General features: G+C 33.5%; 1 protein-coding gene across 1 annotated transcript; it reads left to right on the forward strand.

Moving 5' to 3' along the window:
- Positions 1-11,986: 11,986 nt before the first annotated feature.
- Positions 11,987-12,936, forward strand: LOC146937008 (uncharacterized). Its single transcript, XM_085749314.1, has 3 exons — positions 11,987-12,139; positions 12,247-12,336; positions 12,604-12,936. Exons 1-3 carry the CDS (start codon positions 11,987-11,989, stop codon positions 12,934-12,936), a joined length of 576 nt encoding a protein of 191 aa, XP_085605440.1.
- The last annotated feature ends 1,389 nt before the right edge of the window (positions 12,937-14,325 follow it).

Genomic DNA, 14,325 nt, shown 5'->3' on the forward strand with positions numbered 1-14,325 from the left:
GAGTTTAGGCCCCGGTCGTTACTCTAAAATCATAGAACGAGTTGATAACACATACGTGCCACCAATCCTAGACTCTAATAAGTCTAGCCCGCTCTACGAATGTCGTAGCAAACCGGTTCCTAGAAATCTCTTGTGAATTTCCAAAATGTCAACTTCAATCACCCATACGCGTAATTCTTTTTAAAATCCTTTAAACCTGATAGTTCAATTTCATAATGAGCCTTAGCAAGTTAATTAAGCAAAACATAGGTTTGAGCGATACGTCATAATTCCACATAATCCGCGAACCTTGTATTTCTCATAACCTTGCACCGCTTTAACTTCTTACTTCATACCTCATGCATAAACTTCTGCGACTTTCCTTTTATATGCCGGAACTTTCATACTCTTGATCTTGGCTCGTTCTTGACTCTTAAAACATTAACTTCCAAAGTTACCTTAAACTGTATCGATTCCGTTGATTGTTGCCCATGCCTTATCCCTTGAAATTCTTAGGATATGATATGCATTCATCACTTGAATGTCACAAAAGATTTTTCATCACATAAAATACTATTGTGAAGACATCTCCCCAATAGTCATTGCAAACCTTTGGAACGAACGGTTAAATTTCATAAAAACAGAAAATTTCGTTCCAAGTTCGCTATTGGTGAGTTTCTCCAACTATCTATTTTTTTTTTTTCAAGTAACCAATGCACATCATTCATTCCTAGCATCATAAAACATTCTATAACGTATGCATGGCAACTTCAACCTTTTCGATACAATTCTTGGCACGTCGGAAATCAATGCCTTAATCCTGATAACATATAACTTTCTCCACTACGAATTGCTTACCTCATTACGTCCCACTTAACGCAACTTGATAACTTACATGTCCTGAACTTCATTTTCGGGTACATGAAGGATCACTAACATCTTACCCGACATTGTGGGAACGTCCCTTCTTAATATGCCTTACATTCCCGGAGGATTCACACTTGTACCTGATTAGTTCACCGGCCACCTTTTGGCACGATAAAACTTCTTCATCACATACTTCGTTCCTCCTGGGTCCTATTCAGCTCTCAGGCATCCGTTCTAACTGTTGAATGCTAAATTGAGTTGATCAGGCTCAACTAACAATAACAACTAGAACACTTACCCGGAACCCAATGGTCCCACTTCCTTTGTTGTAAATTAATGACCCAAGGCACGGTCTGAATCGACCTGCTCTGATACCAATTGTAACACCCATACCAGACGTATTTAGAAAGTCTGGCATGTGCGTTAATATTAGTACTGGATACATTAAAATATACAACATAAAATTTTAAGAATGAATAATAATTACATCAAGTCACGTTCGTATAAATCATAATACAATACAACTCATCCATACATAAAAATACATCCTTGATGTCCATATTGTCCCGCAGCTTTACGAACGAACCCTTGACGTAATATCCATCCGGCTCCGAACATGCATAACATCCTGCTTATCTGAAACAAATAAGGATTGGGATGAGACATAATGTCTCAGTGAGTTCCCCTAAATCCTAGGCTATAGGCAACCTCAAGGGAAAACCTACGGTCACCACGTGTCTACATTACAACCTGACGGTTGATTATACGTGTGTGGGGACTTGCATACTAGACGGTCGTGCATACTAGAGCCGTCATAGTCTTATCTTAACTTGTTATAGGCTTCACTTCCTATATGTGTCATGGCGGTTGAGGGGAACCTAAAACCGCGTTGCCAAGAATACACTCTATGTATCGAGGCCTAAACATAACATAATCATGACACGACTCTAAACCGGACGATTAGGGGAAACCTAAGATCGTCGTCGGTATCATGCTCTTTACTTGCTCTATTCCATGCCTTGTACTTGTCATGTAGCATCTAATGCTCTTATTCTTAAACATAAACTTGCATGGATTCACTCTTGCATATTCATGAACATAACATAATCATAATCATATCATACATAAACGTATCTAAGTTCATTCATTGGGTTAGCGTTGAACAACAATTATTATCTTGGTTCATTTTACGGATAGTCCCGGGTGGAGTAACCCCGAGATCAATCCCATACATGACCGATGTACGTACATCGGACTCCCTCGGTGTCGTGCGGGTCCCTTGCGGCTTAAACCGTTCCCCTTAGGTCGAGAACCTCCCGTATCCCCCTGGCGTGGATAACAAGAGACACGAGCACCTACGTCTTGCTTATTTCAGTGACATGCGGGTCCCTTACGGCTTGAATCGTTCCCCTTAGATCGAGAACCTCTTGTATCCCCCTGATGTGGATAGAAAGAGACATGCCACCTACTTATTAGTCATAGTCTTGTCGTACGTATACATAAACATATTCATACTTGCTTGCTTATTACCTCGGACCCTTAAGTCGATCCGATTATCGGTAAATACATACTTGTTCATGCTTGAAAGTTCTTAATCATGGTGGAGTGATTAACTAATCAAACCACTACTTAACATGCTTACTATCTTAATCTTAATCATGTGCGAAGATAGCATACTTCGCGTCTTAACATTCTAGAGATCTTGCTAACTAGCTAGTTCTCGACAACTATGTCGAGGCTCTAGTTTTCCCTTGCTTAGTGAATATTTTGCTACCTGATTCATGACTTGTTTCTCTCGTATGCCATGCATTACCAACATGCTTAATACTTGCCTCATATCATAAAAATCATGCTTTCATTGATCATCATTTAGGACCTTGGTTTGAGGGGTTTACATTCGTTAAAAGACATCATAGAGAAAACTGCGTCGCGAATCCCCACGCCTGCCTGAAGCGAGCAAAACAATGGGATTTCTCCCTGTCTTACTCGCCTAGGCGAGTAGATTTGCTGGGGAGGCGAGTGGTAACTCGCCGTGACGAGTTGGGGGCGAGTAAGACCCCCTTTCGGAGTTCTAGCTCGCCGTGGCGAGTAATAGCTCGCCGTGGCGAGTTAGGACAGTCCAGAACACTTAAAAATGGTATTTTTGACCCAAAAACCTCAAACCAAGTGTCTCTATGTGTTTTGGAACATATTTGATCATTGGAAACTTATAAAACATGCATATGGCAAGTACTAACATGTATAGCATGCATGACATAAAAATGGGCAACTAGACTAATACATAAACCCTAGAATTTCATGTTATTCATACTAAACATACATGGCATAATCATAATCCCAAAGGGTAGGAAAACTAGCTATGGAACTCACCTAATCAAGTTCTTGAAGCTTCACAAAGTTCCAAGCCCAAACAAGCTAAAACCCTAGTTTTGCTTCACATGCTTCCTTTGTCCAAACCATAACCATCTTGATATTTTCTTGCAAATCTAAGGCATCTTAATCCTTGCTAGCCCATCTCTAATCCCAAAACAAAGCTTTCCTTCAACAAACCCTACTTTTCATGAACTTCTCTTAAGGAGGAAAAGTGGTGAAATTAACCCATTCCAAACTTCATGTCTCTTCCTTGATCAAGATGTAACCATAACATACACAAGCCCCAAGCTTCCTCTTTACTAACAACAAACCCTTGATTCATTAAGAAGAGGAGAAATAGAGAAATTAAACATGATCCATACTTCCTTAAGCTTAAATGATCATAAGGGAACAAGTTTGGAAGTTTACCATGAGAGGATGAAGTTTTGAGAAAGATTGGTGGAGAGGAGAAGAGAAAATGGCGTGGGAGAAGAGAAGAGAGAAGGGAGAGAAATGTTTTCCCCAACTTAGAGAGAGAAAGGATAAGGGAAAATGAGATATTTTCCACCCAAAAACATATAAATATCCTTTTCCGTGAAATTACCATTATGCCCTTGCCTTGAACGTGTTTAAATCCGACACTGATACTTAATCCGTATTATGCTGACATGTCATAAAATATTTTCCATTAACTTACTTTTCCATAAATTTAATTCCTCTGGCACGATTGACTGATAATATACCGATGCTGACAGGCGGGATATTACACAAAATATAAGTAAAAAAGACAAACTTTTATCCTATTTAATCTTGTTTTTTTAAAAAATCACTTTTCCAAAAAAAAACTTTTGTTTATTCTCATAAAATTAAATGCAACTTTTCCAATTAAAATTGTTTTTTCATCTTCCTATAAAACTTTTTCCAAAGAAAACACAAAAAACTATACTCCAAATTCTTATGTTTTAGTTTTCTTAATAAATGTGATTTTTTTTCCTTATAATTTGGGACGGGGGGAGTATTATATATCAGCGGAGAGACCAACACTCATGTATAGGTCTTTCTGCTTTTTTATTGTGTCAATGCTTGTAAATTATGAACGATTTTTTTTTTTTATGAAATAATTTTGATTTTGATTAGAGGTATAGACATAGATTTTTTTTTTTTTGAAGGAAGGTATAGACATAGATGTTTCTGGCATTTAAATTATAACAAACTCAAAAAGTCTTGTTTATTTTTTTCAATGACACGAACAATATATCAAATATAATATAAATTTTTGTTTTTTAAAAATAATATAAAATTATCATAAAAAAATTGTTTAAAGATATAATTAAAATAATAAAAAATCAACTTAAAATTTCAAATTTCCTTTATATAGTATATACTATAATATAAATAAAACCATTAATTTACCCCACCTAAAATTACTAAGCAGTAAATTAGCATCAACACCAATCTAAAATCATATCAGAAAAAACACCAATCTAAGATTATTGAGCACGGACTCTTGTATTTTTTTTTTCTGTGCTACCTAATCTCATTTAACGAAAATAAAAAATGTCCACAAAATGAGAAGAACACAAAAAAAAAAAAAAATACTTAAGCACTCAAGCAATTTGAGAATAGAATATATTGTTTTTCAGTTGAGCATTCAATTAACCTCAAGGTTAATCACTTGTTTTTTAATTGTAGTTTCTTCAACATTATTTGGCAGCATATTCGGCATTGAGTTGATTTCTTTTCGGTAGATCCTTCAAGTATTTCAAATCATTTTATGCAGTTCGCTGTTTTAACGGGCGAATCAAAAGTACGACGATCTTTTATGTATGTTATTTGGTTTTCATGTGTTTAGGTAATTTGGAAAGAGAAGAATAATATAGTATTTAGCCAAAAGGAAATATCTATTCATCTAGGGCTGGACAACGGTCGGCCTCGGTCGGAATTCGGGCTCGAAATCCCAAACCGAGTAGGCCGACGGGTGAGAAAACACAGCCCATCTCCGTCCATTTCGTGCTTACGGTTATGTCGGTTTCGGTTTATACGGTTAGTCGGATTATCGGACGAGTTGAATCGGTTAGCTGACTGTTAAGTTCAAAAAATTACAGAGAATAACATGTAAGAAGAAGGATTGATGAAAATCCAAGCCAACCCATGGTCCTTCCAGATCAAAAACAAAGAACCCACAAATTTACAAGCCATGAACTTTTAGATCAAAATCCCTAATACAAATGGAACAAAGAAAGAAAAGAAAGAAAACAGATTGAGACAACAGACAACTTGAGATCAAAACCCCAATACAAACCATTTTTCAAGAATTTTGTAAATCTACACCAGATCTGCTATTTTGAAACATGATGATGAATGAGAGGAGAAGGGAACATCAAGAATTTTGTAAATTTTGAAGAGATGGCTGCTGATTTGGTACTAGAGAAGAGAGGAACACGTGATTTGGGTTGATATGTGAGAGAGGAACGGCTGTTGTTCTTCAGTGACGGCTAGTTTTGTTTTTAGGGTAAAAAAATAAATATAAATACTCCCTTTCTCGGGCGGGTATGGGTACCGTTGGTTTGGTTTCACCCACCCGAAACCGACTGTGACAACCCATCAAAATCCGGTTATTTCCAACCCGCCAACCCGCATACCCGTACGAACCGAACCGAAGGCTTGCGGACAGAATGGGCCGGACGGTTTGGGTCGGTTACCAATTTCTTGTCCAGCCCTATATTCATCATCTTTTAGATAAAATTAAGTTACTTTTCTATTGATGGTTGAAGGCAAAATATGTTAATTTAGCTTTCGGTTATCATGGTTGATGGCTTAATCATTTCTCTTATTTGTGCATTGGCTAATAAAACATTTTCTTTTATGGGTCGTTTGTGCTCTATTTTTAAGATTATGGTGGAAATTGGTTTTTTTGGTCAATGTGAAGTGGACGTAGGTTGCTAACTTATTCCTTATGTTTTTAGATGGGTGTAATAAGCAGCCTGTAATATAATTTTTTATCTTTTTTAAAATAATATAACATTATTCTAAAAAAAATTGTTTAAGGCTATAAATTGAAATAATAAACAAGTCAAACCAATGTCTGTTATTTTCTTTATATATAGTATAGTAATATAAATTTAATCCAATTTTGAAAAGTGCGTTAAGATTTTTAGGGTGCGTAAAGATTTTCTCGAGTCCCATTGTAAATGACAATTCTTGTATTCCCTCCGTTTCAAAATGAGTGTGTTTTAGGTGTTTACACACATATTAAGAAATGCAATAATTAAAAGAAAGAGAATGATTATTTTACCAAATTATCCTTATTAACTATTGGTTAGTTTTAAAAGTAATACTTTGAAAGTAGTGTGCAAAGTATTAATTGGAGGGTACAATTGAAAAGAAAAATTTATTATTGCATTGGAAACTGAAAGTGACATTCATTTTGAAACAATTTTTTTTGGCTAAAGCGACACTCATTTTGAAACGGAGGGAGTATATCGTAACATGTATAGATTATTTAAGCACAGACGTAAAAATAAACAATGATAATTCTTTTTCCCCTCAAAAAACAAATGATCATTCTTTTTAACTAGAACGTCGACCCGTGCGCCGCACGGGTCTTATGAGTCGGAATAATATGCTACACAATAAAAGGAAATTGTATATATTCATTAAAAATAATACGTCTCATTTTTTTTTTTACTATCCGAAATGAATTAACTTGAAAATGGATCATTTTTAGAAGGCTTAAATATGCAAACCGTCCCTGTAATTTGGGCGAGTTTTGATTTTCGTCCCTGGTAAAAAAAATTAACAACATCCCGGTAAAAAAAAAGTTGTTTTAAAAAGGTCCCTGGCCCCACTTTTTTGCTGACATGGGATGGTTTTGACCACGAGGCAGTTGCTGATTGTGCAACTTTTACCACGTGGCACTGACGTGGCAGTCCACGTCATTAAAAAATTTAATTTTTTTAAATTTTTGAAAATTATTTTTAAAAAATTAAAAAAACTGAAAATAAATTTTAAAAAATTCCAATTTTTTTTTAAAAATGAAGAAAAAAATTGGAAAATACTTTTTCGAAAAAATGTAATATATAATTTTCAAATTAAAAAATTAATTTTTGAATATTTAATTTTCACTTTTTTTTCAAAATTTTTAATTTTTACAGTTTTTTTCGAAAAAATTTTCCAGATTTTTTTTCGAATTTTTATATGATTTTTAAATTTATTTTCAAATTTTTTTAATTTAAAAAAGAATTTTCGAAATTTTGGAAAAAATAATTTTAATTTATACATCCAGATTTTTTAAACGCATTATGATTTGTTATGAAAATATATAATCAGATTTTTTTGAAATCAATATTATGATTTTTAAAAAAAATCAGTTTTTTTAATAATTTTCGAAATTATATATTCTGATTTTAAATAATTATATAATTTTCCATTTTTTTCATATTTCAAAAAATTATATTTTTTAAAATTATATAAACGGAAATTTTTTTAAAATATTTTTAGGATTTTTTTACTTTTCAAAAAATCAGAATTTTTAAAATATTTTTTAAATTTTAATATTATGTGGCAAGCAACGTTAGCGCCACGTGGCAAAAGTTGCACAGTCAGCAACTGCCACGTGGCCAAAACCATGCCACTTCAACGTTTGGGTGGGGCCAGGGACCTTTTTAAAACAAAAAAAAATTTACAGGGATGTTTTTAAAAAAAAAAATTTTACAGGAACGAAAATCAAAACTCGTCCAAATTACAGGGACGGTTTGCATATTTAAGCCTTTTTAGAATTGAGTTTTTCGGTGACTTTGGGCAACCTTTTAACAGCCACCACTACCAAATTGTGTAACTTCCCTTCTATCTCTTCCTTGTTAAAGATGTATTTAGCTTTTTCTTGTTTGCTTACAAAATTATTTGGGTATGGAGATGACCCTGATAAATCAGAATAAAAATAAAATGAACTAGATGACTAAAAACGTTTGTGCACCAATAATGAGTATCAACATAAACAATTTTTTTAACTGAAAATGAGAGTACAAAATTGTTCCAACTTTCATTTCTACATTGCTTTCATTAGTTCCAACTTTCATCTCTATTGAGCATGATGACATATATTCTAGGAACAAATTCTGAGTGAAATTGAAATTCAGAGAAGAGAATATATAAAACGAAAGAATCCAAAAGAATAACTTATCAACTTACCCTTTCACACACGCTCTTCGATTGATCGACATCACCGTTTATTTAAAATTTGTTACCAGTTTATCTACTGTCTAAGCTGATTGTGTCTAACATTTAAAATTTTCCCTTCATTTTTTGCATATTAAATTTCTCTGCAAAATTATGAACAAAAAAAAATTTATGCAAACAATTTTTCCGCCGACTTCCTTAATTTACTTCGATGAAGAGCACCGGGAACCTGTAAGTAGTCTTCTTTATAAATATCGCCACCATGAATTTTAATTTCATTTGAACTCAAATACAATACGAATTGCTTTCTAGCATTAATTAATTACAGAAATTATGAAACCAGTAAATGTTACGTACCCAATTGAGATCTTAAAACTACCAAACAACACGATTTAGGGGGAATTAGTCACTTTAGTCCCTGAATGGGAGAGGATTCGTCACTTTAGTCCCTGAATGAAGAAAAATTGCAAAACAGTCCCTGCATGGTCAATTTCAGGGACTAAAGTGACTAACGGAATCTACATTCAGGGACTAAATTGACTAACGAAGTTTGCATTCAGGGACTAAATTGACTAACAAAGTCTACATTCGGGACTATTTTGCAATTTATCTGCATTCAGGGACTAAAGTGACGAATCTCTTCCAATTCAGGGACTAAAGTGACTAATTCCCCCACCATTTAGCTGTCCAACCAGCACCTCACCTCTTCCTTACTTTTATAACCATCACTGTACGAACAAAATAATAGGGGAAGGAGAACCAAGCCATGGGGACGGACCCTCTGCACTTTGCACAGATTAATATGAGTGCGATGGGGGAGGCAATTGTGAATTTGTGGAACGACACCTATTTGTGGGAGAAAGGATAACATTTTAAAATATAGGTAAATTGTAATGTTGAAGAAACATTGTTGGGTTGCTCTGTGTAGTTGGTTTAAGGTGATAGAACCCTCCACGATATTAAAAAAATAAGGCAAATGTTAACTTTTGCCCTCAAGGGCACATGTTAAGGAACTTATTAAAGAAATATACACATAAAGAGTTGTGCATTCAACTTCTTAAAACTTAATAATATTATGTTTTACAATGCAAAGTTGTCATTTTTAGGTTGCTTAACATGTGCCCTTAGGGCACAAGTTAACATGACCCAAAAAATAAAAAGAAAAAAAATTGAACTTCAATAGGACGCTAGTTGAGAAAATAAAGATGAATGTATACTCTCCACTTTGTATGCTTCAATTAATTTGACCTTTGGGTTGTAATCAACCTTTGGAAAGAAAAAAAAAATCTTAGTATTGGGAAACGAAGGGATCCACTCTTAATGTGATGAGTCAGACTTCGAAGAAGTGTTAAATTTAATATTTTATTTTTTATTTAGTATAATTCCAATAGCCACTATTTAATGCGTTTTGTATCTCAAAAAGTTTGAAATTCAATCCGCATAGAAACCATAAGTTTGAAATTCAATTAGAAGGGTTTTAACAACCAGCAAGGGAATTTTGAATTTCAAATCTAGTTGCATTAGGAGGGAAATTTTAGGGTTATAGTATTAACATTAATGAGATACAATTAGAGGAAAAATTTAGGTTTAAGTGCTGCAAGACCTAATAAGCTTTATAAATAAGTGGTCTTCTTTTATATAAAAGTTAAACCGGGTGATTATTTTAGCCCTAATTTTAACCTAAACCCTAATGCTTGGATTTACTGTTTTAACCCTAATGCTTATTTTCAAATATAACCTTATCTGCTTCTTACTCTTTCTCCTTGATCTTAAACAACTTCTCTTCTTATATATCTTCTTATATATCCTTTATTATAAAAGCTAGAGTTGTTTGGCTACAATGTTTGCCCTAATTCACCATATTTTGCCCTAATGCCTAGCATTTTTCCCTCCTAAACAACTATTAACTGCTACTCTAATCTCACCGTTCAAACTCTATTTTCACATTTGATCACACCCATTGATTCAAACTCTAAAAATGTTTCCTCATATAACTTCGTTAATGCAATTAAAGACGTATTAAATGCTAATCAATTCATTCAACAATCCCCTACACTAATTGTTAATCAAAAAAATCATAAACATCCATCCTTTATTATAAAAGTTAGACTTGCTTGGCTACCATGTTTGCCCTAATTCACCATATTTTGCCCTAATGCCTAGCATTTTTCCCTCCTGAACAAGTACTAATTGCTACTTTAATCTCACCCGTTCAAACTCTATTTTCACACTTGATCACACACGTTGATTGAAACTCTAAAAATGTTCCCTCATATAACTTCGTTAATGCAATTGAAGACGTATTAAATGCTAATCAATTCGTTCAACAATCCCCTACACTAATTGCTAATCAAAAATCATAAACATCCATTAAAACGAACTTATATCAATTGGTCACGAAAAACTTAATACACGGAGAAGTTAATCGACTATGCTATATATTCTATATATCAAATATGCTCCAATAACAAAAAATAACCATATATAATATATTAAACACATTTTTCACGCTAAATGGAAAAGCTTTGCATCAATATGCACAGACAATTTAAAAACAAATATTGCATCACGAAAAAAATTGATGCAGTATATTTTTTGGTAAATTTTCTGTTTCCATTCTTTGCGGTAATGACACTTTTTTTGATGCCCTCCGTTTTTATTTATGATGTGACTTAAGATCGAGCAGTGTAGTGCTATGTGCAATTTTGTTAACAAGTATTCAATTTTATTTTCGTATAGGAATTGCTTTTAATTGCTTTTAATCTCGCCCGTTGATTAAATCTCTGTTCTCAAAATCATCGTTTTCTATCATAGGACTTACTTAATGTTAATTAAAAACGAATAACACACTTTTATTGCAATTAAAACGAATGACACACTGTTAATGGCAATAATTGTCGTAGTTAATGGCTTGAAATCGTAGTTAATGTCAATTGAAAACTTTTAACTTGCATATTTTCATATAGGAATTGCTTTTGATTGCTTTTCGGCATTATGCACTAATTACTCTACCAATTACTACCTATTAAAATCAATTATGACGCACTTATATCAATTGGTCACGAAAAAATTAATACACGGGGAAGTTGATCGAATATGCTATATATGCTATATATCAAATATGCTCCAATAACAAAAAATAACCACGAAAAAATATGTTAAACACATTTGTCACGCTATATAGAAAAGCTTTGCAAAGTCATCGTTTTGCACATAGTCCTGAACTGCTTGATAGGAATTGCTTTTATGCATTATGCACTAATTCCTCTACTAATTACGCCCTATTAAAAGCAATTATGACGTGGTAATCGCACAAATCGAATTACTGATTTTATGGCTGCAATATCTTTAATTGCTTTAATCGCCCTAATAATATCCCTATTAAAAGCATTTATTCAATTTTATGCTAATCAATTACTATTGCTCTAATTGCTTTTATGGCTGCAATGAATAGTAATTATTACCAATAGAAGACTATGATCATTCACATTTGAAACTAACAAAGAGAATTGCCAATTACCTATTTAAATACCACTTAGTTATGCGAATATAACCATTCTCTACTTTAAGAAAATTTAAGCAAATATAACTCTTTCTTCCACTTGCTAATATGGCAAACATTTTCACCCCCATTTCAGCTGTGACAACAGGTGGAAAGAAGGATTTGAAGTTGATTGTCTGTGTGGCCCATATATGGCTGATCCGTGATAAGGAAAATCCAGATGATATTATCTTCATGAACATGATATTGGTTGATGAGAAGGTATATTATATAAATCGATTGTATAAATAAATGATCCTTTTTTCAAGTTGTCACTATGATAACATATACTATGGTTTCTATTTGATGACATGTTATTTTTTGTTTAGCGTGGACGGATCCATGTCACTGTTCGTAAGTTCCTGGTGCCAACGATTCAAGGAATGGTTGAAGAAGGAGGAACATATAAGTTAGAGAATGTCATGGTAGGATTTAATGAGGGGACTTACAAACTCTTGCCACACAAGCACAAACTTAACATGTCGGCAAATGCGAGATTTACTAAGGTGAATGCAAGCAATTTGCCTCGGAACATGTTTGAATTCATGTCTTTCAAAGACATTTTGATAAGATTGAAGATTGGAGTTCCAATTATGCTTTTGATAAATATTGATCTAAAGTTAGGATTATGCAATGGAACAAGGTTAACCATAACCAAAATGGGAAAATTTGTACTTGAAGCAAAGGTTATATCTGGAAGTAACATCGGCGAAAAAGTTTTCATACCCAGGTTATCTCTTCAACCGTCTGATATTAAAATTCCATTCAAATTTCAGATAAGACAATTTCCAATATCTGTTTCATTTGCCATGACAATCAACAAAAGTCAAGGGCAATCACTTAAAAATGTTGGTATTTATTTGTCGAGTCCTGTATTCTCGCATGGTCAATTGTACGTTGCAATTTCCAGAGTCACTTCAAAACAAGGTTTGAAAATACTAATCGTTGAAGGAGATGGAGAGAGCACTGATACGACCTCAAATGTTGTTTATCACGAAGTCTTTCGTAATGTATCTTGATGGTTAATGTTCAAACCTTTTTGTTATGTATGCTACCATTTCGGCAATGTATGGTTACATTATTTTCATTGATTCGATTACCTTCTACGTGGTAGGACCCGTGCGGTAGAACGGGTCATTGGTCTAGTAAAAGTTAACCCGGGTGATTATTTTAGCCCTAATTTTAACCTAAACCCTAATGCTTGGATTTACTATTTTAACCCTAATGATTATTTTCAAATATAACCTTATCTGCTTCTTACTCTTTCTCCTTGATCTTAAACAACTCTTCTTATCTTCTTATATATAAAAGTTAACCCGGGTGATTATTTTAGCCCTAATTTTAACCTAAACCCTAATGCTTGGATTTACTGTTTTAACCCTAATGCTTATTTTCAAATATAACCTTATCTGCTTCTTACTCTTTCTTCTTGATCTTAAACAACTTCTTTTCTTATATATAAAAGTTAACCCGGGTGATTATTTTAGCCCTAATTTTAACCTAAACTCTAATCCTTGGATTTACTGTTTTAACCCTAATGCTTATTTTCAAATATAACCTTATCTGCTTGTTACTCTTTCTCCTTCATCTTAAACAACTTCTCTTCTTATCTTCTTATATATAAAAGTTAACACGGGTGATTATTTTAGCCCTAATTTTAACCTAAACCCTAATGCTTGGATTTACTGTTTTAACCCTAATGGTTATTTTCAAATATAACCTTATCTGCTTCTTACTCTTTCTCCTTGATCTTAAACAACTTCTCTTCTTATATATCTTCTTATCTTCTTATATATAAAAGTTAACCTGGGTGATTATTTTAGCCCTAAACCCTAATGCTTGGATTTACTGTTTCCACGAAATTTGTTTTCTACGGTATGTATATATGCTAATTCCCTTTCTTTTTTTTTAAACAAACTACTAACGCAACCAAACATGAGACTCCTTCACATAAGAATTACTTCCTCTCCTCTTACTTGCACTTATTCTTCACTGGTTTAAAGTATAAATCATTCTTTCAATCCCTTTCAATATTTTGTAGGTCCTTTGGTGAAAAACCCTGTTTCTGATCTTGACAAAGCAATCAACAAGTTGAGACTCAAATACAGATCATATATCGTTGAATATGACATTGATGTTGTATGTGTTTGCTGCGAAATATACCTATTCTTAATTATTTACATTCTATTTTATCAATGTTTGTACTGTTTCAATTTTATCAACGTTTGTGATGTTTTTGTTTGTTATTTATCAAGTTTGAAGTATTGGTCGACAGAGTAAATGGAGCATTTTTCCTCACAAAGGGATGGAAAGAAATTCGTGACTTTTACGAAATCAGTCTTGGTGCCTGGATTACCTTGGTTTTTGTGGGTGACGGGCAATTTGATATACGATTGACTGATAGGTTT

The sequence above is a fragment of the Medicago sativa genome, chromosome 3 (assembly GCF_051527215.1).
Source record: "Medicago sativa cultivar Bolivia chromosome 3, Bolivia_mono, whole genome shotgun sequence".
NCBI classification, from domain to species: Eukaryota; Viridiplantae; Streptophyta; class Magnoliopsida; order Fabales; family Fabaceae; genus Medicago; species Medicago sativa.

Bases quoted from the DNA above. Each gene is read 5' to 3' on its own strand.
- LOC146937008 (XM_085749314.1), top strand. From the start codon at position 11,987: ATGGCAAACATTTTCACCCCCATTTCAGCTGTGACAACAGGTGGAAAG. The intron at 12,140-12,246 runs GTATATTATATA...TTTTTTGTTTAG, and splicing joins TGATATTGGTTGATGAGAAG to CGTGGACGGATCCATGTCAC. The intron at 12,337-12,603 runs GTCATGGTAGGA...CTTGAAGCAAAG, and splicing joins GAACATATAAGTTAGAGAAT to GTTATATCTGGAAGTAACAT.